The 27164-nt window shown below is 37.0% G+C and overlaps 1 protein-coding gene across 45 annotated transcripts in view; it reads left to right on the forward strand.

Moving 5' to 3' along the window:
• MAGI2 (membrane associated guanylate kinase, WW and PDZ domain containing 2) overlaps positions 1-27164 on the forward strand; it is a 1508583-nt gene that overhangs the window by 968490 nt on the left and 512929 nt on the right. For all 45 annotated transcript variants that reach the window (XR_004728308.3, XM_035254988.3, XM_035254993.3 and 42 more), the window contains one exon: positions 21214-21429. Coding sequence is in view for 44 of the 45 variants with exons in the window: in XM_035254988.3 (XP_035110879.1) it covers positions 21214-21429 (216 nt within the window). In the remaining variant the exon portion in view is untranslated. The remainder of the gene's footprint in view (positions 1-21213; positions 21430-27164) is intronic.

The raw sequence follows: 27164 nt of genomic DNA on the forward strand, positions 1-27164 counted from the left end.
ACAGCTTTAGTGTGTAGTTTTTCCCAAATCTCTTTGTCATGATGAAAGTCAAAAACTACCACCAGGGCTGTAGCTCTCTTTACAGGATGTGAGTGTCTCTTCTGTGTAAGAATCCATTTACTAATCATCTACTCAGTATTGACCATATGCCAATGTTTTTCTAGTGGCTGGGAAAACAAAGCTTAATGATAAATGGCTCCTTTTGAGGAGCCAAAATTTAGAGCTTTGTAGACATCAAATAAATAATTACAGTAAAATAGAAGGACTATAACAAGAGATTGAAACAAACTGCTGTTGGGCTACCAATCAGTGCCTGATGTCTATTGAGACTTCTTTAAATGATAAGTCTTTCAAAAAATTAGACTTATAGAATGCTGTAATATTTAAAGTAAAAAAAAAAAAAACAACACCTTATTGCAGCCTTAGGATGCCAGCCCACAGCATCTCATAAAGAAATCCTGAGTATCCGGGAAGCAAAATAAATGGCAGATGGGAGTCAGGACTGCTTGCACCTCTCCCTTGGACAGAGAGAAGAATGTAGGGAGAGTCACATCATGAACTTCTGCTCCAAGAACTACTGCAGGAACATATCAAGAAAACTGAAAGAATTCACAGGCCATTTGAAAGAAGTGGCTTGCCACTGAAACTCTGTGAGTCAGCTGAAAAGCTGTGAGTGCCCAAAGTATGAGAGGGAAACGTGTGCCTCCAAACACACATCCTCACTGGCGAACCTGACAATTCAGATCACAGGGGAAGAATGTAACCTTACTTAGAGTTGAAATGAATTTAGAGAGCCAAGCAAAATATGAAAGTAGAAGCAGCAGCAAGAAGAGTCCTGTAGACACTCCCAGCCCCAAGTAAGCCCAGGGAAGCCGTTTCTGACTTTATCTCACAGGGTTGCTGAGGGAGTGCTGCTGTGGTCTTGGGGAAGAAACATAGAGAGGAGGAAACTTTCAGCTGGACTTTGTAATAATTTTGACTAAGCACAAATTTTCCTGGTCTGGTGGGTGTGGTAAACAAGAAGTGCAGATGTGAGCACAGAAGTCACGGCAGGTGGGGAGAGGCAGGGCCTGAAAGCCCTGCTTGCTTTCTCGGTGGAGGCTTGTCGCCTGGGGCAAGATCTCAGCCCTGCTCACTGGCTGTTTGGATATAAACTTGGTGCTGTTGGTGGGGCATGGTGGGAGTGAGGCTGGCTTTGCTAGCTACATAGGGCTGGGTGAAGGCTGTCAGTGCCAGCTTTCCTTCACACCTGGCTGCCTGTGTTACACAACAGAGGCAGCCATTATCCCCCTGAGAACACAACTCCATTGGCCTGAGAACCATACCCTATCCTTCACAGGCCACAGCAAGTCCTGCCCAAGGACAGTCCGATCTCAGACATGCCTAACCCTGCCCCCACCTTATCGTCTTTCTCTGCCCACCTTAGTAGCCAAAGAAAACAGACATAAGCTCTTGGGAGCTCTATGTCCTTGCCCATTGACTGAGAAACCCCGATATTTATCCAGGCAACCTTAGGGCAAGCTGGTATCTTCCTATACGACCACAGCTGCTGCTCTCTTGAAAGTGCCACCTACTGGCTGAGTCCAACCAACTCAAGCCATTACAGCAACTCATAAAAGAATAACCCTGCTCCAGGAAAGGAGAAAACGGCAGCTAATTCCACCACCAGTAACATCCTGGCTAACCCAAGGTGCTGAGTCTGTCCATGTGCAACCTTCACTGCTAGCATGACCAGCATTCAAGAAAACCAGTACATTAACAAAGCAATAACTGAGGATCCTCAGAGTCCACTTCACGCCTCTGCCACCTCTGCCAGAGCAGGTGCTGGTATCCATGGCTGAGAGACCTGAAGACAGATCACATCATGGGACTCTTTGCAGATATTCTCCAGTACCAACCCGGAGCCCAGTAGCTCTGCTGGCTGGCTAGACTCAGAAGAGCAATAATAATCACTGCAGTCTGGCTGTCAGGAAATCCTATCCCTAGAGGAAGCAGGAGAGCACCACATCAAGGGAGTACCCTGTTGGACAAAATAATCTGAACAGCAACCTTTGAGCCCCAAATCTTTCCTCTGACATAGTCTATCCAAATTAAAAGGAACCAGAAAAACATTTCTGATAATATGAAAAAGAAGGTTATTTAACATCCCTAAAAGATCACACTAGCTCACTAGCAATGGATCCAAACCAAGAAGAAATTTCTGAATTGCCAGAAAAAGAATTCAGAAGGCTAATTATTAAGCTACTCAAGGAAGCACCAGAGAACGGTGAAAACCAACTTAAAGAAATTTTACAAATAATGTAGATCATGGATGAAAAAAGTCTCTGGAGAAATACATAGCACAAATAAAAAACAACCACAACTTGTGGAAACGAAAGACACACTTAGAGAAATGCAAAATACACTGAAAAGTTGCAACAGTAGAATCAAACAAGTAGAAGAAAGAAATTCAGAGCTTGAAGACAAGGCTTTTGAATTAACCCAATCTGACAAAGACAAAGAAAATATAATTTTTGAAAATGAACAAAGCCTCTAAGAAGTTTGGGGCTATGTTAAATGATCAAACCTAAGAATAAGTGGCATTCCCAAGGAAGAAGAGAAATCTAAATGTTTGGAAACCAGGTTTGAGGGAATAATCAAGGACAACTTCCTTGGCTTTGCTAGAGATCTAGATTTCCAAATACAAGAAGTTCAGAGAACACTCAGGAAATTCATCACAAAAAGGGCATCACCTAGGCATACAGTTATCAGGTTATCCAAAATCAAGATGAAGGAAAGAATCTTAAGATTTGTGAGATAAAAACATCAGGTAACCTATAAAGAAAAGCCTATCAGATTAAAAGCAGATTTCTCAGCAGACACCCTACAAGCTAGAATGGATTGGGGCCCTATCTTTAGACTCCTTAAAAAAAACAATTATCAGCCAAGAATTCTGAATTCAGCAAAACTAAACTTTATAAATGAAGGAAAGATGAAGTCCTTTTTCAGATAAATGTTGAAAGAATTTACCACTTCCAAGCCAGCACTACAAGAATTGCTAAAAGGAGTTCTCTAAATCTTGAAACAAAACTTCAAAATACACCAAAGCAGAACCTCTTTAAAGTATAAATCACACAGGGCCTATAAACCAAGACAATGGAAAACAAAAAGATATGCAGGCAAGAACTAGTATGATGACTAGAATAAAACCTCACATCTCAATACTAACATTGAATGTAGGTGGCCTAAATGCTCTACATAAAAGATACAGAGGCCAGGCATGGTGACTCACGCCTGTAATCCAAGCACTTTGGAGGCCAAGGTGGGTGGATCACATGAGGTTAGGAGTTCAAGACCAGCCTGACCAACATGGTGAAACCCTGTCTTTAAAAAAAAAAGATATAGTGTGGCAAAATGGATAAGAATTCACCAACCAAGTATCTTCTGGCTTCTAGACACTTGCCTAACACATAAGGACTCACATAACTTAAAGGAGTGGGAAAAGATATTCCATGCAAATGGACACCAAAAGCAAGCAGGAGTAGCTATTCTTATATCAGATAAAATAGACTTCAAAGCAACAGCAGTTAAAAAAGACAAAGAGGGACATTATATAATGATAAAAGGACTAGTCCAACAGGAAAATATCACAGTCCTAAATATATATGTACTTAACACTGAGGTACCCAAATTTATAAAACAATGACTACGAGACCTAAGAAATGAGATAGACAGCAACACAATAATAGTCAAGGACTTCAGTACTCCACTGACAACATTAGACAGGTCATCAAGATGAAGTCAAAAACAAACAATGGACTTAAACGATACCTTAGAACAAATGGACTTAACAGATATTTACAGAACATTCTACCCAACAACTGCAGAATATACATTCTGTTCATGAGCATATAGAAGAATCTCCAAGAAGGACCAGATGATAGGCCACAAAACAACTCTCAGTAATTTTAAGAAAATTGAAATTATATCAGGTACTCTCTCAGATCACAGTGGAATAAAATTGTAACTCAACTCCAAAAGGAACCCTCAAAATCATGCAAGTACCTGAAATTAAATAACCTGCTCTTGAATGATCATTGGGTCAACCATGATTCATGATGCAAATTTAAAAATTCTTTCAACTGAATGATAATACTGATACAACCTATGAAAACCTCTGGGTTACAGCAAAAGTAGTGCTTAGGGGAAAGTTCATAGCTTTAAATACCTACATCTAAATGTCTGAAAGAGCACAATTTAAAAAAAAAAACAACTACAGATGAACAACTACTGAAGAACATAGATACAAAAATTCTCAACAGCATACTAGTGAACCAAATCTAATAGCATATCCAAAAGATAATCCACTATGATAGGTGGGTTTCATCCCAGGGATGCAGTGATGTTTTAATAAAGGCAAGTCAATAAATGTAATACACAACATAAACAGAATTAAAAACAAAAATCACATAAATCACAAAAATCATCTCAATAGATGCAGAAAATCATTTGACAAAATTCAGCATCCCTTTATGATTAAAACCATCAGCAAAATTGGAATATAAGGGAAATAACTTGTAATAAAAGCCATCTAAGATAAATCCACAGCCAACATTATACTGAAGTGGGAAAGTTGAAAGCATTCCCCCTGAGAACTGGAACACAACAAAGATGTCCACGTTTGCCACTTCTTTTAACATAGTACTGACTAGCCACTTCTGTTCAACAGTACTGAAAGTCCTAGCCAGGGCATTCTTATCATGATCATGTTCCGTTCTATCTTTTAAGTGGTGCATTTAAGCCACTTACATTCAATGTTAGTATTTAGATGTGAGGTACTATTCTACGCATTGTGCTAGTTGTTCCCTGAATATCTTGGGTTTTCTTTTTTAATTCAACAAGAGAAAGAAATAAAGGACATCTAAATCAGCAAAGAGCAAGTCAAACTGTTGCTGTTTGCCAATGATATGATCAAATACCTAAAAACTCATCCAGAAAGCTCCTAGATCCGATAAATGGATTCAATAAAGTTTTAGGATATAAAATCAATATACACAAATCAGTACTATTGCTATACACCAACAGCAGCCAAGGTGAGAATGAAATCAGGAACTCAACCCCTTTTACAATAGCTGCAACAACAACCAAATCAAAACAAACCAAAAAATGTAGGATTATCTCTAACCAAGGAGGTGAAAGAGCTCTACAAGGAAAACTACAGAACCCTGCTGAAATAGCTCATGGACAACACAAACAAATGGAAATACATCTCATGTTCATGGATGGGTAGAATCAATATTGTGAAAATGACAGTACTGCCAAAAGCAATCTATAAATTAAATGCAATTCCTATCAAAATACCAACATCATTCTTCATAGAACTAGAAAAAAAAATCCTAAACTTAATATGGAACTAAAAACGAACCCCTGTAGTCCAAGCCAGACTAAGTAAAAAGAACAAACTTGGAGGCATCACATTACCCAACTTCAAAATATACTATAAGGCTATAGTCACCAAAACAGCATGATACTGGTAGAAAAATGGGCACATGGACCAATGAAACAGAATAGAGAACCCAGAAACAAAGCCAAATACTTACAGCCAACTGATTTCTGACAAAGCAAACAAAAACATACAGTGGGGAAAGGGCATCCTATGCAACAAATGATGGTGAGATAATTGGCAAGATATATGTAGGAGAATGAAACAGGATCCTCATCTCTCACCTTATATAAAAATTAGCTCAAGATAGATGAAATACTTAAATTCAAGACCTGAAACCATAAAAATTCTAGAAAATCATATCGCAAAAACCCTTCTAGACATTGACTTAGGCAAAGACTTCATGACCAAGAGCTCAAAAGAAAATACAAGGAAAACAAAGATAAATAGATGACACTTAATTAAACTAAAAAGCTTCTACGTAGCAAAAGAAATAATCAGCAGAGTAAACAGACAACTCGCAGAATGGGAGAAAATCTTTGAAACTATACATCTGGCAAAGGACTAATATTCAGAATTTACAAGTAACTACAGGGAACAAATCAGCAATAAAAAAATTCCCATCAAAAAGTGGGCTAAGAACATGAATAGACAGTTCTCACAAAAAGATACACAAACGGCCAACAAACATGTGAAAAAATCTTCAACATCACTAATTATCAGAAAAATGCAAATCAAATCCCCAATGCAATGCCATCTTACTCCTGCAAGAAGGGAGGTTATTAAAAAATTGAAAACTAACAAATGTTGGCATGGAGGTGGTAAAAATGGAATACTTTTCCACTGCTGGTGGTACAACCTCTACAGAAAACAGCGTGGAGATTTCTTAAAGAACTAAAAGTAGATCTACAGTTCTCTCCAGCAATCCCACTACTGGGTATCTACCCAGAGGAAAAAAAGTCATTGTATGAAAAAGACACTTGCACACACATGTTTATTGCATCCTGGCTAACCCAGGTGCCAAAATTGCAGCACAATTTGCAATTACAAAAATATGGAACTGGCTCATATGCCCATCAGTCGATGAGTGGATAAAGAAAATGTGCTGTGTGCTGTGTGTGTGTATACCCACTGTGGAAAACAACTCAGCCGTGTGTGTGTGTGTATGTATACACACACACAGGAGAACTACTCAACCATAAAAGGAAGTGAAATAATGGCATTCATAGCAACCTGGATGGAGTTGGAGACTATTATTTTAAGTGAAGTAACTCAGGAATGGAAAACTAAACATAGTATGTTTTCACTTGTAAGTGGGAGCTCAGCTGTGAGGACACAAAGGCATAAGAATGATACAGTAGACTTTGAGGTGTCAGGGGTAAGTGTGGAAGAGAACAAGGGATCAAAGACCACACATTGGGTACAGTATACACTGCTCAGCTGCTGAGTGTACCAAAATCTCAGAAATGACCACTAAAGATTTTATCTATGTAACCAAACACCACCTATTCCCCAAAAACCTATTGAAATTAAAACAAAAAAAATCCTGAGTATTAGGAGCAAATTTGGATCTGTCCAAGATTGCTTATTTCCAAATGAGATAAGGGGGGGTCATTAAGAAAAAGCTTCCAGTTCTTCGAGCACAAGCTGCTCATATTAGTTCCTTTCTAACCATTACTCTGTTTTCTGTTTTTCTCCTTTGGAACATAATTGGTACCAAAGTTGTCTCCATTCCATCACCTTCCACTAACTCAAAATGTAACCACCCAACAGGTTCTCCTGGCCTTCGGATCAGAAATAGTTGATTTATCAAGACAGGGGAATCACAATAAAAGAGATTGATTCATACAGAGCCAGCTATATGGCAGGCTGGAGTTTTATTATTACTCAGATCAGTCTTCCTGAAAATTTGGAGATCAGGGTTTTAAAAAATAGTTTGTGAGTAGAGGGTCAGAAAGTGGGGAGTGCTTACTGGTTGGGTGGAGATGAATCATAGGAGTTGAAGCTGTCCTCCTGTGCTGAGTCAGTTCCTGAGTGGGGGGACCAGAAGACTAGATGAGGCAGTTTATCAATCTGGGTGGTGTCAGCTGATGCTTTGAAATGCAGGGTCTGCAAAATATCTCAAGCACTGATCTCAGGTTTTAAAACAGTGACTCTTAAACCATAATTTTTACTTTTGTGGCTAATTTGTTAGTCCTACAAATAGAGTATAGTCCTTAGGCAAGGAAGGGGGTTTGTTTTGGGAAAGGGCTGTTGCTGACTTTGTTTCAGAGTTAAACTATAAGTTCCTCCCAAAGTTAGTTCACACTGAGTCCAAGAATGAGCAAGGACAGTTTGGATGTTAAAAGCAAGATGGAGTCAGTTAGGTCAGATCTCTTTCACTGTCATGATTTTTCTCAGTTATAATTTTTACAAAGGCAGTGTCAAAGATACCATTTTTACCCCTGTAAATATTCTTTGTTGACCTCAGGACTTTCACTCTTGCTGCCTCCAATCCATCTTACACCCTGAAACCTGACATCTATTTTAAAAACAAATCTGAATGCCTTTTAAAACCCACAAGGGTTTCCTTTTTTTTCTTGGAAATTGACCCAAATCTTTAACAAAGCCTGTTAGGCTCCATATTATCTCTAGCCTGAGGGTTTTCCTGTTAGTTCTTCCAAGCTACTATTATTTCTCCAGATTCAAGGCTTTTGCAAATTTGTTCCCTCTGCCTGGAATGCTTTTCTCTCTCTGTGCCCCTGGAGCCTTTACTTCATTTTACTCACTTTTTCTAATTTCACTTTAGACATCAGTGCCATGGAGAAGACTTTCCTTCACTGACTCTGCTCCCTCCCCCACTATCAGAAGCAGGACCACACTGGTTAACAGTCTAGAAACAAAGGTCAAAATCAAGTTTAAACCTGCTCTCTGTTCTACCTCCAATTAGGTTTATGTAGTCAAAAACCAAACTTTTGATTTCAAACTGCATGGCTCTTGGATTTGTGAATGTTAGAGGTATTTTCATGATAGACTATGTCTTGGGTAAACTGAGAAAAGAAGAACTTATCTGACTAGCAGAAATTTTGCTAATTTTAGATTTTGCAAGCAACTTGATTTCTTCATTTGGGAGGACACACACAAACACACACATGTATACATTTCCATATAGTTTAGCCATTTGGCTTTTAGAAAAGTACTTAAGACAAGTTTAAGAACAGTGGAGCAATTTTATTTCTTATGGTTAAAAAAGCCACATGCATTTGTATTAATCCAGAAATATTTTGGCCCAGATTAAGGGAGAAGGGCTAGGTATTCAATCATAATTCCATTTTTTTCTTAAAAAGCCTAACTTGAACACTACTTGGAGTTCTCAAAACACCACCACTTGACCTTTTTAACTCTTGTCAGAGTTTATAATTTTGTATTTGCGTGATTTTTTAATTAATATTGATCTCCCTCAGTAAAAGGTAAGCTTCAAAAAGGACTGTGCTTATTTCATTCACCATTGTTCCTTGAGTTAACCTGTGCTTGGTAAATAATAGGCTATCAATAAGTATTTGCTGCATGAATGACAAGGTGATTAGATGTATGATAACCTTTCCCTCTGCCCATCACTCAGCTGTCAGTGGCTTTGACAGCCAATAAGCGGCTTAAACCCCCTTGTGGCCCTTGAATACTCTTTCTGACTGAGTTTCTTCTCTATCAAGTGTCTATGTTGTCCTGAATCCCTGGGTTGGCTGCTCCTCACTTTCACTCACTCTTATTAGTTATGGACGTCATTTCCTACTAGTAGTTGACTACTTATTTAGTCTTACTTTCTCAGGAGAACTAGTCTAGGAATTGTGATGGAAGATATCAAGATTTTGACATGTAATCAATGTAAAAATGATTAATAAGATATTTTATTTCTTTTGTGGTACTAAGAGCTAGTTTGCAATTTATATTTACAGCACATATTAACTCAAACTAGCCACATTTCAAGTCCTCAACAGCCAGATGTAACAAGTGGCTGCCATATCAGATAGTGCATCTCTAGTATCTTCTCAGATACCAAGTCATCATAGATGACCTTATGTGTATGGCTTTCAGCCAAAATGTCACCTCAGAGATTACACTGGAACCCTACAACTTCATGAAATTGCGCATGACATTCCTCTTCCCCTTGTTTCATGTTCTCCTTTTCGTTGTCTCTTTTCCTCATCTTTCTCCAATGTCTTCTGGCCTTTATTTATCTTTTCTTCATCCTATTTCCTATTCTGGTCTTTTTGACCCACACATTTCTTCCCCTGCTTTTCTCTTTTCTCAGTAATTCAACAGATTTTCAAAATAAACTCTTATTTCTGACACTTCATAATTTACTATATAATTTGAAGGATAGTGTGAAAGGCAAAGTTATAAGAATGTGAGGACTAGAAGAGTATATGTACCTCAGGAAAATATACACCTTTAAATAATTAATACTTCATTTCCAGAGTGTTAAATGCCAATAGTTCAGACAGTTTTCTTTGTCATTAGATTGGTTTTCATAGGTAGTGAATACATTGATTCATAAAAAAGAAAATCCAGGTTAAGTAAGACTTGCTAGCATCATGCAGTCAAAGCCTAGGGTTATATACCAAAAAGCTAATTCTCTTTAGTGCTAATTCTGTTTAGCTTTTTGGTTTGTTCATTGTTTTTCTGAGTACTACTTACATGGAAATTGCTAATGTTAACGGTAACACTTAGGATTTACGTTTGTGTCACACAGATCACAAGGTGATTACAATGAAAATGTCACCTACAAGAAAGTCAATAAATTTTGAAGTATCACATACACTAAGATAGAAAGTCAAAGTGCTTCAAATATGACCTTCCACAAAGTAATCATAGTCTACAGCCTATTGGAGATATACTTAGGGACTCTCTAATTCACCAACGGGGATGGATGCAAATGAAAGGCTTGAAATAAAAATAGAAACACTCTGCAACCACAACCACTTTCCCAGAAGGGACTGTGCAAAGACATATATACAGTCAAATGACAGTTTTTCACATTTATGTCAGGAAAGTAAATGCGTCCAGGTTCCCAAGTAAATGAAACTGTTGGCTTTAGTTCATTGTTATTCTCTAGTCACTTTCAATTCAGGGCCTTCTAATATGATGAAAAAGAAGTAAAACTTGTTGTCATTGCATCCTTTAAAATATTTCATTACGAAAGTTAGCAGGTGAGGAGTATTTTGGAGATATGCCCTAACTCTGTATTTTCACAGTGAGGAAACTGAGGTTCAGGGGAGTTTACTGCCCAATTTGCAGTCATTTAGAAGGTTAGTGATGGAACCTTGTTCAGAACCCAGATCCTCTGACTCTGCCAGAGCTCTTACCATGTCAAGCTTGGGAAAATCTAGCAGCCACATTCTTCAAGGAGAAATTAAATTTCTTTATTGTTTTTCTGACTTTTTTAGCAACTAAGGGTTAGAGATTTGATATTTGGCAAATTTCCTTAGTCATTAACCAACAGTCAAATTGAGACAGAAATTTCCCTGGGTATTGTCTTTACAAGGCAGTGACCAAAAATAGCTGTGGAGGTCTCCTGATTTCTTAGAAATTTTATAGTATCACAATTGATAGTTACCATTGGGAGAAGGAAGTTATATGACAAGCTATAAATGTTGTGTGAGAAAAATGTTGTCCTTGAAAGGTTCAGTTTTCTTTATCAATTTTTGAAGAGGCAAATTTAATTAAGATGACTATCATAAGAATCTGCTGAGCTTTGTACAAATGCCCATTTATAAATTTGTCAGAATTTCACTTTCCTTTTCTTATTTACTGAGCCATGAAGGGATTGTCTCTTAAGCATTGAGCTCACTAGAGACTTAAAAATCTTAATTAATAATTACATTAATAACATAATTGCAAAGAGTTTCCATTCAAAAAGGTAGACTTATAAGTTCGTTACTAACTGGAATTATAATAAAATTATTTTTTCTTCAGTACTGCTTTCCAAATATCTTTGTATGGACTTTTTGCTTGAGTTCCCTGAGGGCGCAGTGTCATCCTATCTACCCCACCAGGAGCCCTGACTACCCAGGATAACACCAATTGCACTGCAATTTCAGGAGCACCAAAGGCTCTTCTAAAAAATAAGTTCTTTCAGTGGTTGACTAGTTATTTCCCAAATTCAAAGATTAATCTTTTGGATTAGAGTTTTAACTCTAATGAAAATGCAAGCATCATATGGAGCCTATTAAGCCGATTTTCATCCTTGATATCTTAGTTGAGTTTATCAGAGTGGTAACCCAGTCACTTGGCAAGACTGAAAGGAAATGGGAAATGGGATGCACATCATGCGTAAAAAAAAATAAAATTGAAATTGTTATGAGCATGAGGTATGAAAGTAGGAGCCTAATGAAAAGAGAAGCATGAGGCACTGCGTACTGAACACCATGGGGGCTCAAAGTGAGAGGGAGTTACAGGGGATATCTGAGAGAAGGATAACTACAAATATTGTCTCTGTTTCCACACTACTGCCATGAGTCAGCAATCCCTCTGTCTGTGAGTTATGACTAATTATGAAGAAGGTGCTTCGGTCTTATCCCTGAACACAAGAACACTGTATTCACACAAGTCCATGTGTATTTACCTGAAACATTTATTCTTTTTTTTTCACCTTCTAGCCTGTATCTTAATAATAAAGTTAAAAATAAATATTTCAAGTTAAGACAAGATAAAGTGATAAAATGGATGATTAGGAAGTAGAATGAGAGAGTGTTGCTAAGACATGTACATCTGTTAGACGCTTAATAACATTTTACAGGTACTCAGTGGACCAAAGCAGTCAAACAAGAGAAACATCATTGACACATTGTCACCTACAGTTGTTACTGTGTTTGGGTGCTTACTCAGTTTTCTCAGTTATTTACAACAGAAATGTTCAGTTTATTGTTTGTGAGAAAAATACGTAGGTGATAATATAGTCATTTTAAATGATATTTGATGAAAGAGATTATCTAAGGCTGTGCTCTCCAGTATAGTAGCCTCTAGTCACATATGGCTATTGAACATGTAAAATCGGACTTGTCCCAATTAAGGTGTGCTGTAAATGTAAACCATACACTGGATTTTGAAAACTTAGTATGAAAATAGTAAAATATCACAGTAACTGTTTTTATTGATTATGTATTAAAATGATAATATTTTAGATATATTGGGTAAAGAAAATATATAATTAAAATTACTTTTACATTTTTTTCTTTTTTTTGTTTTTAACTAGAAAATTTTAAGATTGCTGGCCAGGTGTAGTGGTCACGCCTGTAATCTCAGTGCTTTGAGAGGCCTAGTGGGGAGGCTGGCTTGAGGCTAGAAGTTTGAGACCAGCCTGGCCAAAATAGTGAGATCATATCTCAAAACAAAAAAGAAGAAAGGAAGGAAGGAGGGAGGGAGGAAGGGAGGGATCCCATCTCCTTTAGCAAGGAAAAGAAAATTAAAAACAAATAATTTTTTAGTTATATATGTGGCTCATTTGTGGCTTGCATTCCATTTTTACTACATAGTGCTATTCTAAGGGATTTACTACATTATTTAATTGAAATATACTCGTGAATTTAAATTTTATATTATTACAGTTATAAATGTTCAAATGCTTTCTTTTAGAAGCAGATGTATATTTGACATCAAAAATCACATGTGACTTCATAATTCGATCTGCTATCTGGTGCAGGTGGGAAAAGTTCTGAGCTACTCTGATAATGCCTGAAGGGAAGAGTCAACTGAAAGAAAGAGTGTCCAATTTCCTTTACATGAGCGAACCACCTTCCCTAGCCAGTCTGTGCGCAGTTACATTTAGCAAAGATTCTTCCTGTGCCTGTCCACGCTGGCTAACGTGAATAAATGAACATTCAGTCAGAATGACCTCTGAAGATTTGCAAGCAAGTTTCAGCAAATGTTAGTGAAATTAAACTAGCTACATGACTTTCTTGAGAGCACCGGTGAATAATAAAGATAGTAAATTCAAAATGTATCTCATTGCGGTTCACACTGTGAAACCAGCATTAATTTAATTTACAATGAACTTGAAATTCTTCGGTGGGATTTGTTACAGAATAATTCAATTTCATGTGTGAAAAGAAGAAAAACATTCCCCTTTTTGCACAGTTGTGTACTTTTTGAAAGTCACTTAAACACTGAATTTTTAAAATTTCAGTAATTTACTGTTCAGTATAAGAATCAATGGCAAAATACTATTTTGTATGTTTTCTTGTTTCTGACACATGTAAGATTAATGCTTTTTCACCACAAAAGAAAAAGACATTATCTTTTGAGGTCGTGGAGTTTCTGCATGTTGGTTTCAACCTGCTAACTGCATGTGATATGATGAGGGATGAGGACATGATACATTTTTGGTTTTTTTCAGGATCAAATGTAAGTATCAGAGCTGCTTTAAAAAAAAAAAACTTCAAAAATTGGTTGACAAAAGAATTCTGCAGTAAGAATTGGTGTCTTATTTTCTGGTATAAATTGCAATTTTAGAAAAATGGAATCTTTCTGGGTTATATTTACTCACTTCATTTTATATTTATAAAATTTCTAATTTACTAATTATAACTATATGACTATGAGTCTTTTGCCATGGCTGACATGAGTTAGAATGGTTTTTGTTACTACTTTTAACTCATTACTATCTCTTATTTAATATGTTAAACATGACTTAAAGTTTGAATTTGGGATCCTCTGATGACTTATCCATCTCTATTAACAGACATCTAAATCTCTGATGTGTATAAAATATTGTTTACTATCTGGCAAGTTTTCTAACATAATTAGTTATGATCAGCTGGAACTCTGAATCTTTTCTCTGTTTAATGTCAGAGTCAATTTTTGCAGGTGCTATTAAGGAGGCCAAGATTCAAACTATTTGCTCCATTTATAAAACTATAAAAACAAATATGATTCTCAACCATTTAAAGTTTCCCGGCCGGGCGCGGTGGCTCACGCCTGTAATCCCAGCACTTTGGGAGGCCGAGGCAGGTGGATCATGAGGTCAAGAAATCGAGACCATCCTGCTCAACATGGTGAAACCCCGTCTCTACCTAAAATACAAAAAATTAGCTGGGCACCGTGGAGCTTGCCTGTAATCCCAGCTACTCAGGAGGCAGAGGTTGCGGTCAGCCGAGATCGCACCATTGCACTCCAGCCTGGGTAACAAGAGCGAAACTCCATCTCAAAAAATAAAAATAAAAAATAAAAATAAAGTTTCCCACGTATTGTTTCTAACACAAAGACATATCCTCAAGCTCTCTGGGAATCCCAGTGATGAGCTCTGCTGTTTGCATGCCCCATGGGTCCTGCAGATAATCATCTTTCTTCTACTAAACCAGTACCCAAAATTCATTCTTTCCATTTACCAAAGTGGGAATAAAGGACTGAGAATATTGGGGAGGAATAGAAGTCATGACCTTAATTTTTGTGATATCTTGAAGACAAGTATATTTATTACCTTTGTAAAACCCATCTCCACTTGGGATCTGTAGGGAAGGATCTATGGTTATTTGATATAAAACCTACACATATTATTCACCAAAAGGACTGAAACAACAGAGTAAGCATCTGAATCTACAACATTAAAAAGCCAAATAAACCAAATTAATCAAAAATGACATGTTTCCATTATGAAAACTGATCTTGTTTTTTAAAAAAAAGGTGTTGGAAGTAAGTGAACATATTTATTTATTTATTTTTTATTTTTACAGAGAGAGAGAGAGGGATGGGGAGAGAGAGAGACTGTTAAATTCTGGAGTGCAGTGGTGTCATCCTAGCTCACTCACTGCAGTCTGGACACTCCTTGGCTCGAGATTCTTCCACCTCAGCCTCCAGGGTACCTGGGACCACAGGCACGTACCATTGTGCCCTGATTATTATTATTATTATTTTAAGAGACAGGGTTTCACCATGTTGGTCAGGCTGCTCTCGAACTCCCGACCTCAGGTGATCCACCTGCCTCGGCCTCCCAAAGTGCTGGGATTACAGGCGTGAGCCACCGCACCCAACCAAGTGAACCTATTTCAAAGTATCTATTTGCTACTAGCATTTCTGCATTTTCTCATAACTCAAATTAGTTTTTGGTGTCTTTCCTATTTCTTGTCATAATACTGGAATTTAAAAGCATAAAGAATACAGTACATCTCAAAAAATAACATTTTGGTATCTATTATTCAATGAAGACTGGGTGTGCAAAAAAGAGAAGAGTTTAAAATTTGTTGAAATTGTATTGTATTTCTATTTTTCCCCTAACCTCACCGCTAAATCGATGTGAGAAAAATCGGGGAAGAATCAGAAGAAAGGCAAAACCTTTAGAAACTTAAAATACAACTTTTATGCAAAGGTCACTTGACTATGGAGAAAGCAGGAGAACATTGCCATGATGGTTTCAAGTACAGCACGAAAAGTTATTTAGAAAGCTATTATCTCTTTCAGATGATCTAGGGGACAGGTATGCCTAAAAATGGGTAAGGGATTCGGCTTTGCAAGGACTTTGCCTGGCAGGTTTAGTTCGTAATCTGTTTTAGTCCTTCTCCCTTTTCAATAAATTGTGAGTGTCCTGTGTAAACAGGCATTTATTAAATATTTTTATTATAAAATAAATTATTGACAATGAACTATTTTTATTCAAATTTTTGGAAAACTTTTTTTATAACAGTACTTTCATTCTATTTCACATTTTCATAGCCACATCTTTATGAAAAAAAAGAATCTATTCATAGGTAGTTAAACTGAAGAATAAGTAAGGCTCATGAATTAACTTTGTCTCTTAATTTCCAGGCATTAATTAAAAATAAGACTATGTAAATTTATAGATTATCCAAATATGACAGAATTAAGGGGACAATTTTATGTATCATTTTGTTGTACTCAATAAGTTAACTGCTAATGTATAGGTCATTCTTCACACGTACAAACATACTCAGTGAAGAGTGCTCTAGAAAAGCCTGTACTGTCCTCAAAACACACACACACACACACACACACTCACAATCACTCACTCTCACACACTTATTTTTAAAGGAGTGGATGGGAAAAATGACCTAAAATGTCCTTGTTGTATGGTTTGGTAGCAATTTTGCCTTTTGCTTCTGAAGCTGATAAATTTGTGTTCATTGATTGTGGCTTTGAATGAAGTTCTCTACTGTGAGTTCTGGAAAAGTTGCAATTGCATCACGCTTTTTTTTCCTCTTAAAAGGCAATAGCATATTTTCAAAAGAGATGAGATTCTTAAAGAGACATAAGTTTGCTCCTTGCTTTATGTATCATATTAGGATGTAATTTCTTAGTCTCTATTAACTGCACAGGCAGAATGACTTTATGCAATATTTTGATGGATAAATATCAAAAGTAGCACCCTATTTTGAGCATCTACTCTGATCTAGTCACATCATATATCCTTTTAGTATCATTAATCTATATAACATCCTTGTGGGGTAAGAGTTTTTCTAATCCCCATTTGATACAAGAGTACTTATGAAAAATGCCCCATGACAGTGTGCGGGTTAGTACATTGTAGCAGTGGTAGTGGTAATAATCATAGTAATAGTTACAGTAGCTTTTGTGACTGTGGTCCTCTTACAGCCCCACATTGCCATTTTAGCTGAATTGATTTAAGGATATAAAGAGATAGTGAAATTAGAGGACACAGGATTCAAAGTCAGGTTTATCACATTAGGATTTATGCTGTCAAGCATTACGCCATATTGTTGTGGGTTTGCGGAGGTTTTGTTTGTCTGTTTTAATTTTAGATTTTCTGCATCCAAACACTATGCATATAGGTACTTCATCCTTAAGGGGACAGTTCTTCCAAATTGTATTAAGTCTTGATTTTTTTTTTTCTGACAACATACTGGTATGTACCTAAAAGGCACATTTTATCCTTGATACATTTAGTTGTATGCACTTACATCAGGGAGTCTTTTCAGTGAATTAGCTACCTGACTGGTAGGCTAATTCTTCAACCATTGGTCTAAGTATTTCTAGTTTCCTTGTTCTTATACAATGACATAAAAATGTTGGCTTAGGGCAGCGTATTCTCCATAAACTCTATTGTCAAGTATAGTAACAGTATGCCTTATTTATGTACTTTCTTTATATTGCTATTATTGCCAATAAAGATAATCTTAATGTCTTAACTAATGATTCATAGTTTTACATATAAAATTTAATGTATTAATTTCATAAATACATTTCTAGAAATAAAATATTACCATATTATTTATAGTCACATTACATACCAGTAGATGTAATTAGTAATATAAATTTAGCAGGATCTGTTATTTAGTATTTGTTTTTAGCCTGTGCTATGCATTTATTTATAATTAGTAAAAGTTTTTTATTACAGGAAATTTAAAATTGACAGGACAAATGGGGAAAAAATACACTGAAGTGTGGTTCATTTTTCTTAGTACTATGTATTAAAGACATTATAAGGCTACTTTAAAATCATATATTATTTATTAACTCATAGATTATGTTTACATTATGTTTATTAGATAAAACATATGTGTTGAGATTCCATAGAAAGCATAGCAACATACTGAAAGCCATGCTAGTCTTTGGGAATGCTGAAATATTAAAGTTCATTGATTCCAGGGAGCAACTATTTATTTTTGTTTGCTTAGAATTTGTCTAGTACATATAGAGGTCTGATTTATTTTAAATGCTCTAAATCAAATTAGAAAGTAACATTTAGCAAAGTGTGTATTATCCACTTTGCATACTTCTGTAAAAGAAAAAAGTTACATAGTTACAGTATATGGATAAGAACCATTTTGCAGCTTAAATTTTTTTCTTGTATTTCTCTCTTACAACTGTGAATACCTATAGTAATGAGTAGTGGCATTATTGGCATGGCTAGCCTTCAGAATATTTGCTCACTTTATGCCAGCATGAGGTTTATACTGTCACTCAAACCACTGCAATTTTTAGTTTTTTTATAAAGCTCTTTTTTACACATCCTTACTTCATCTTCACAAGAACCCAGTGAGAAGGCAAATGGAGTGGAGATTTGTCATTTCTACCTGCCAGCATTCCAAGGCCCTTTCTACTGGGGGAGGCCCCTTCTACCTAGGGAGACCCCTGATATAAAATGGGTGGACGGTAGGGCTCCACCTCCCTCTCCCTCTATTAAAGTCAAAGGAGAGTACACATCTCTTCACGTCCTTGTCAGCTCAAGTGCTTTCATGTGACTGAGGCTCCGCTAATGAGATGATCCTGCCTGAGATTTCCCCAGGAATGGGAGAATCAGAGCAGCTAAGGACAGTTTTGAACCCATTCTCATGGAGACAGTTTGCCCTGTGGATTACATGCTTTGGCAGTAGAACCATCTGGAATTCCAGGGCTATCAAAGGCAATGTGTCTGGAGTGGACTCCTTTGTTTCTGCCATTTTTTCTCATGGTTTTTCAGCCTTTCCACTTGATATAGTTTGGCAGTGTCCTTACCCAAAATCTCATCTTGAATTGTAGTCTCCACAATCCCCATGTGTCCAGGGAGAAACCAGGTGAAAGTAATTAAATTATGGAGGCAGTTGCCCCCATCCTGTTCTGTTCTCGTGAGTGAGTTCTCACGAGTTCTGATAGTTTTATAAGTATATGGTAGTTCCTCCTGTGTTCATTCTCCCTCCTGCTGCCTTGTAAAGATGTCTGCTTCCCCTCTTCTCATGCTTGTAAGTTTCCTGAGGTCTTGTCAGCCATGTGAAAATGTGAGTCAGTTAAACCTCTTTCCTTTGTAAATTACCTGGTCTCGGGCAGTTTTTTATAGCAGTTTGACAGCAGACTAATACATCCCTCGACTAACCGTCTCATATATTTATTTAGCGCATCCCTATCACATTTAATTCGAGTAGGTTGTGGTTTTTTGTTTGTTTGTTTGTTTTGTTTTGTTTGTTTGTTTGTTTGTTTGTTTGTTTGTTTGTTTGTTTTGAGACGGAGTTTCTCTCTTGTTACCCAGGCTGGAGTGCAATGGCGCAATCTCGGTTCACCGCAACCTCTGCCTCCTGGGTTCAGGCAATTCTCCTGCCTCAGCCTCCTCAGTAGCTGGGATTACAGGCACGCACTACCATGCCCAGCTAATTTTTTGTATTTTTAGTAGAGACAGGGTTTCACCATGGTGACCAGGATGGTCTCGATCTCTTGAGCTCATGATCCACCTGCCTCGGCCTCCCAAAGTGCTGGGATTACAGGTTTGAGCCACCGCGCCCAGCCCTCGGTTGTGTTTTTTTGCAGTCCAGAACACAGGTGATTAGAACAAGTATTGATCTTCCCCACTTGTAGATGAAGAAATTGAGCCTTACAGAAGTTAAGCAACTTGCTTGTGGTTATATAGAAAAGCCAAGCCTCAATTCTAAGTCTTATGGTTAATGGTCGTTTCTTTAACAGCATGCTTTTTTCCATATCCGTTGAGTGACCTTGCAGATGGTGAGGTGTGCTTCCTTCCTCCTGTATATCCCCTCCATTGCAGTGCTTACTCCTATTTCCTGTTATAGTGCTTTTCTGTTTGACATCAAATTTGGTCTCCCTTACTGGACTGTGGGGCATCTTGGAAGACAAGGATTATATTATATTCATCTTTTTCTCTCAAACATATACTGGAGTGCCTGGGTGCATACTACCAATACAGATTTTAATGAAAGAGTGAGCAAATAAGGGTATAACTTAACTGAAAATATTGATATAGGTTAAAAGTTGGTGCTATAAGATTGATTAAAAAAGAAATACCTATGTTCTTTACCATTCAAAAATTTAGGATATTTTAAATGAAGTGTTTTTCCTTGAACATATAAAGATGTTCACAGCCAGGTGCAGTGGCTCATGCCTGTAATTCTAGCAGTTTGGGGGCTGAGGTGGGTGGATCACTTGAGATCAGGAGTTTAAGACCAGCCTGGCCAACATGGAAAAACCCCATCTCAACTAAAAATACAAAAATTAGCCAGGCATGGTGGCACACACCTGTAGTCCCAGCTACTTGGGAGGCTGACGCATGAGAATTGGTCAAACCTAGGAGGCGGAAGTATCAGTGAGCCGAGATTGCACCATTGCCCTCTAGCCTGGGCAACAGCGAGACTCTGTCTCAATAAAATGAAATAATAAAGATGATCACTTAGTAAACATTTATTACATGCTAGGTTTTAATATGGGAATAGTTAAGAATGAGTCTCTTTTCAAAAAAGTACTGCAGATGGATGGGGGAAACAGATGATCTTATAGCTCAGATATTGGAGCTGTGGGCAAAAGAGCTGTGGTAATCTGAAGAGTGAATAGAGCAGCAGGCTGACTGTCAGATACCATGGGAACCACTAGACTGGCATGGGGATACAGCTCTAGGCAGGATACTCTGCACATCAAGGACAGTAGCCATAATCCTTTGAAAGCTACAGAATAGCACAATGTGCTTTGCTTTTCCTGAACAGTATGAGATTCCCCTGCTACAAAAAATTACCTGTACTCTTAACATAATGATTTTTAAAGGTTATAATCAAGTCTTGTTATTAAAAAGTAATTTAAAAATTATGTACCACTTGGAAATAACACATAAGACTATATTTTGGTTTTTTACAAAGATGAGAATGTAGATAGAGCTATATCTCTAAGCATTAAAGCCAGTGCAACAGAAGGAACAAATAAATATATATATAGATAGACCCATAGCTGTAGATAGAAAATCATATCTATGTGTATGTGTCTATGTACATATAGGATAAAACTGTGTTCATATAATTTCCATTCTTCACAAATAATGTACACAGTAGAAAAAACATTTAACTCCAAGAATGTTTTGGTATTGTTTACAGACAATTACTACGGTACCCCAAAGCCACCAGCAGAACCAGCACCATTATTGTTAAATGTAACAGACCAGATACTTCCAGGAGCCACTCCAAGTGCTGAAGGAAAACGGAAGAGGAATAAATCAGTGAGCAACATGGAGAAAGCCAGTATAGAGCCTCCTGAGGAGGAAGAGGAAGAGAGGCCTGTAGTCAATGGAAATGGAGAAGTAGTAACACCAGGTTAGTCATTTAAATTTTTTATGGGTTTATAAATTTGCTGTTTTAGATCTAAGATATACATATATATGTGTGTGTGTATATATATATATATATACACACACACACACACATGCACACATATACATACAAATACACACAGATATAATATACATGTGTATATACACATATCTTACTCTTCTGTGTGTTCACATCTAAATATATATTGCAATTATCTTCAGAGAGAGAAGATTATGATATCGAATGGAAAGGATGTGGAATTAAAGAAGTTGAAAGAATAAGTTGAAAGTTGCCATATTCTTTCAACTTTAATTTTTTATTTCACTTATATATCTGTAGCAATATAGTGAATGATTTAATCCTCTAGAAGATATTGCAAGTTATATATATGGTTGTGTAGAGTTTTGAGGTCTTTGATAACATTAGAGAAAATCTGTTCTTAGTAATCTTGCTATACTTGCAGTTCTGTAAGTAGAGGTTATGTCATGTGATTTAGGTAACAACTTGAATGAATACAATCCTCACAATGGCGACAACTGCAGAATGCCCATGTATTTGTTTCTTCTTCCTTACCACCCAGTCTGGAAACATGAAGAATATATCTTTATATGTTAACAGTGTGAAGCCACTACCCTTGAACAAGGAAAATAATAGCTATGCCTTTGATTTATGATCATTATACCATATACATAAAGAATTAGACACAAATATAAAATGTGTTTGTGCGATATATGGATTTGCATTTTTCTTATTCATAGAGCATAAGAAACAGATTTTTAAAATAAAATTATTCATAATAAAATATTACCAAAACAACAACAAATACTATGGCATTTTGGTAGCCTCTTGGAGTAAGTTTTCAACATTTTACTATTTATTTTTTAATAGTAGCATATCACTGGGCATTGAAAAAAATCTAAGATCCTTATTAAAGCTTTTTAAAATATGTATCTTTCATACATATTATTCTTAAGATATTTTTATTACCACTTTGATGTCTCTATTTTTATGTTTTACTGTCGTTTCTCTACTAACATAGTATTTGAATTTTTATGCTGTTGTTTTTATCAAGGAAAAACTTCATAAGCTTACCTTTTATCTTCTTTGTTCAAAATGCCTATAAAAGTGTTCTTCACTGAACATAAGGCGATCAAAAATCTAATCTATGCTAATCAAGGTATAAAACCTAAGGTACTTTCATCTTGATTACTCAGAGGAGGACAGCCTCCTCCACTAATATATGTGAGTTCTATTCTCTGACTCTAGCATCATTTATTTCTAGATACAAATGCTAAAAATCACTATAAGTAATGTAAGTGTAATGTAAGTAATTGTCAACTATGAAATGATGTGACAATTTTCAAGCAATTTCATACCTTCCTGTTTTTTAATTCTGAAGTATCTCTGTCAAAATACTTGCTTTTAATTATATAATTACGTTTGAATTAAATAGATAGTACATAGTTTTCTTAGCTGATCTTTGATATGAGAAGCAGAACAACTCAGCTGGATTGAAGCAGTAACCACAAAAGAAGCAGAGGTTGGGGTCAGATAACAGTTGGAAAATTTCTTACTGGTTAACATCTCATGGTTTAAGATGTAAAATGTGTATTCCTGCTAAACCAGGGTCACTGACCCTGTTTCATTTCTAACCTGTGTAGGGCAAATAAAATGAAGAATTCTTGATTCACAGACTTTTAAGCTAGAAATTTACTTAATTGGGGGACTTACTGAATCTAGAAAGCACCATTTCCTTCTATTCATACCTTTAGCCTAAGGATGATGTGCTTTTATGGTTAGGAGGTCTTCATGTTCCCCCGAGAAACTGGTTAAAACTGAACCCTTATTGATCAACCTTATGACTGCCTCTGGATCCCTCAACATGAAGATAGTAGAGAACAAACTGTTCAGCCAACACTAGGTTTTCCAGACAGTCAACAGATGCTACCAGCAGTGGCTCTGTAAATAAGCCTGCTGGACAAGTGGCCCTTAAACTGTCCTTTTCTTTCGTGTTGTGGGGAGACGAGATATACAAATCAGGCAGCCCTTCACCCACTGTTCAAAGATGAGAGGAACAATCTCAAACCAAAAACTGGTCCATCATCTGTTATTAGAAGTCTTTTGACAACCCCAGTCTTTGAAATGTCTTTTTTTATGTTTATCAAGTGGAGACTTTCGGAATTTCCTTGACCTCCTCTGATATGCATTTTCCAACTCTTCACCTTTTGAACCTCCTAATACTGTTTTTTTCTAGCACAGTGTTTTTGCCCTGCCTTCAGGTTCTTCATATTCTTCGCATTTACCTGGTACAGGAGATTTCAAAGAGGTTTAAGAAACATGTTCCTGGCTAGGTATGGAGGCTCACACCTGTAATCCCAGCACTTTGGGAGGTCGAGGCAAGTGTATCACTTTCCTAGGAGTTCAAGACCAGCCTGGGCAATGTGGCAGAAACCCTCTCTCTGCAAAACACACACACACACACACACACACACACACACACACACAAGCTGGTTGTAGTGGCATACACCTGGAGTCCCAGCTACTTTGGGAGGCTGAGGTGGGAGGATCACCTGAGCCTGGGAGGTCAAGGTTGCAATGAGCCATAATGGTACCACTGCACTTCAGCCTGGGCAGCAGAGTGAGATGTTATCTCAAACAAAAAAAAAAGAGAGAAACACGTCACTTAAATTTTAGTAAACACTGCCCTATATCAAGTAACTATAGTAATAATTAATGTCCTTCAATTCAGAGCATAAATATTATGATCAATGAAGCAGATTTGGAAAATAAAAGCATATTTAGGCAACATTCCATTACAAAGGAATATTGATAATAACGGTAATAAGTAATAAAATGATTCACTTATTTTGAATGATTACCATGTGTTAGGAGTGGCCTAACCTCATTATAGGTATCAGTTCATTTAACTATCTTAACTGTCCCATTAACTGGATACTACTTTACAGATTAGGAAACTGAGATACTTGGTCTGGCAACTGGAGTTCACATATAGGAAGTCTTGGTCCATGACCCATATGCCTGGCTGCCATGCTATCCTGAGTGTTATATAACCAAATACAAGCGTAAAAATACTTCTTAGCGATATATAAACATATGACCACTGTTTTACCTGTGCCTCTGTAAAAGTCACATTATCAATTTCTACTTACCAAAAACTCCTTATTGCTTTTATTTCTTGAAATCATGTACAGTGAACTTACATCCTTCTGTGGGTATAAAAAGTTCATAGTTTTTAAAAATCTGTGCACATATAAGCATCAAATCTACCAATATTTGGCTTCATATATACTTAACAAAAATAAACTCTTTGCTCTATGTAAATAAAGGTTGTAGATAATTCCTCAGTTTATATCTGATACTTACTTTTTCATCTTTTCTCCTTTGAGCTATAGATTATACTTAAAACTGCAGTTTTCTTTTTCTCTCAGACCTTATCAATAACCACCTTTAAATATATAAGTTCTCCAAGAAGTTCTGCTAACATTATCAATGTTATCAAAATTCACATGGCATGTAAATAGTTATTTTACTGAGCATTCTTTCCTTCTGCTCAAAATTACACCAGACACACAGAGTTAGCCCATGGCACCTAGGAAAACCATATAATAATTTTTCAGTGTCAGATCCAAAATGTTTCTCTATCTTCCATACATTGCCTTGGCAATGGAAATCGGTACAATTCTATCCTTAGAAATGTAGTTTTATCCTTGTCAGTAACAAAAAATTAGAAAAAATAAAAAGTCCAGGCATGGTGGCTCACACCTGTAATTCCAGTACTTTGGGAGGCCAAGGCAGGTGGATCACGAGGTCAGGCGTTCAAGACCCTCTGGTCAACATAGTGAAAGCCCATCTCTACTAAAAATACAAAAATTAACTGGGAATGGTGGCACACATCTGTAATCCCAGCTACTCAGGAGGCTGAGGCAGGAGAATTACATGAATCTGGGAGGCAGAGATTGCAGTGAGCCAAGGTCATGCTATCGCCCTCCAGCCCGGGCAACAGTGCGAGACTCCATCTCAAAAAGAAAAGAAATAATAATAATAATGGCCACTCTACTTTAATGGATACAAACAATGGACCAGGCATATAATACATACATACGCTATCTCTTATCCCATAATAATTCTGTACTTATTTTATGAATGAGAGACTGAAATTTTGCTTAAAGTGCTTAACTAAAGTTTATTTACTGGCAGGGTTGAGATTTGGATCTAGTAACACCTGAACTCACCCTCTCTCCAACACACTTCCCAGAACTGTTAACCATGCCAAGGACAACGTGACTTCTGACCTAGCTAAAGTAAATCACAATCCTGCAGCTTAGAGGATTTAGTCTATACTGTATTCCATTGTATTTGTCCCTTACTAGGCTCAAGGCAGTGATGTTAGATTTAACGTAAGTATGATGTATCCTTATGTCATCTTACAGATTGTTTTTGAACTGATGTTTAAAATTCATATCCTCTAATGTCAGGAAACCTTCCCTGACATTAACTTCACCTATATTTACACATTTTCATCTTTCTGTTTATCTTGTTAGAGTTGACATCAGCCCCATGGCTTCAAATTCTATAGATTTATCTGCACCCTTCACTGCTCTCCTGTGTTTAAGGTATATTTCTAACTACCACTGGACAGCTTCTCTAAGCATTGTTTCTGTGACTTAAGTGCAACACATTTTACTTAAACTCTTCTCCCACAGAACAAACAAGCAGACCAATTCACAAAGCCCTTTACCTGATTTCTCTAATTCTACTTTTCACCCAGATATCTCATAATTATCTTTAACATTTCTTTTCCCCATTCTTGGTATTTTTTATTAGGCACAAAAGGGCCTTTGGCTTCCATCCTTTCCTTCAAAATATAACTGCACCATCCTAGAGTACCGCCTTATTAACTCGTTTGTAGACTGTAGTTCCCTAACTGATCTGTATGCCTCCAGGATCCTTCCTGATCAAATTACCTTTCATTCCACAACAGGTAAAAATTCCTGAGCCAAAACCAGGTCACAGCGGGGCACGATGACTCACACTTGTAATCTCAGGACTTCGTGGGATAGAGGCAGATGGATAACTTGAGGTCAGGAGTTCGATACCAGCCTGAGCAACATGGCAGAACCCTGTCTCTACAAAAAATATAAAAATTAGACACTCATGGTGGCATGCACCTGTAGTCCCAGCTACTTGGGAGAATCAATTGAGTCCAGGAAGGTCGAGGCTGCAAGGAGCTGTGATTGTGCCTCTGCACTCCAGCATGGGTAACAGAGTAAGATCCTGTATCAATAAACAAAAAACAACAAGAACAGGTCATGCAACTATCCCCCAAAGTTGATTGAGCTTGTTTCCATTGGTTCAAGTTCCTCAGACAGCCACTGAGGTCCTCTTACATTTATTTGACTAGAACATCTCTGTTAGCATTGGCTCCCATTAATCCCCTGCATAAAGTCCCTTCTCTCATCCACATGTGACACTCAAAACATTTTTACCTGTATGATCAGGCCATTCCCACATTTGAATTCTCTTTCTTTATTAAAAATCCAGTAAAATTGTTTTCTGTTTCCTGGGAATCATTTGCTGACTTTCACAATACAAAGTAAAAACTGACCATCTCTGAATGACAGTAATACAGCTTGCACTTTTCATGTATTTGGAAGGTATTGGTTAGCCTGGTACTTGTTGGTAACTTTTCATGATGTACATGTCTGGCATCCCCATTT

The sequence above is a fragment of the Callithrix jacchus genome, chromosome 11, assembly GCF_049354715.1.
Source record: "Callithrix jacchus isolate 240 chromosome 11, calJac240_pri, whole genome shotgun sequence".
Taxonomy (NCBI): Eukaryota; Metazoa; Chordata; class Mammalia; order Primates; family Cebidae; genus Callithrix; species Callithrix jacchus.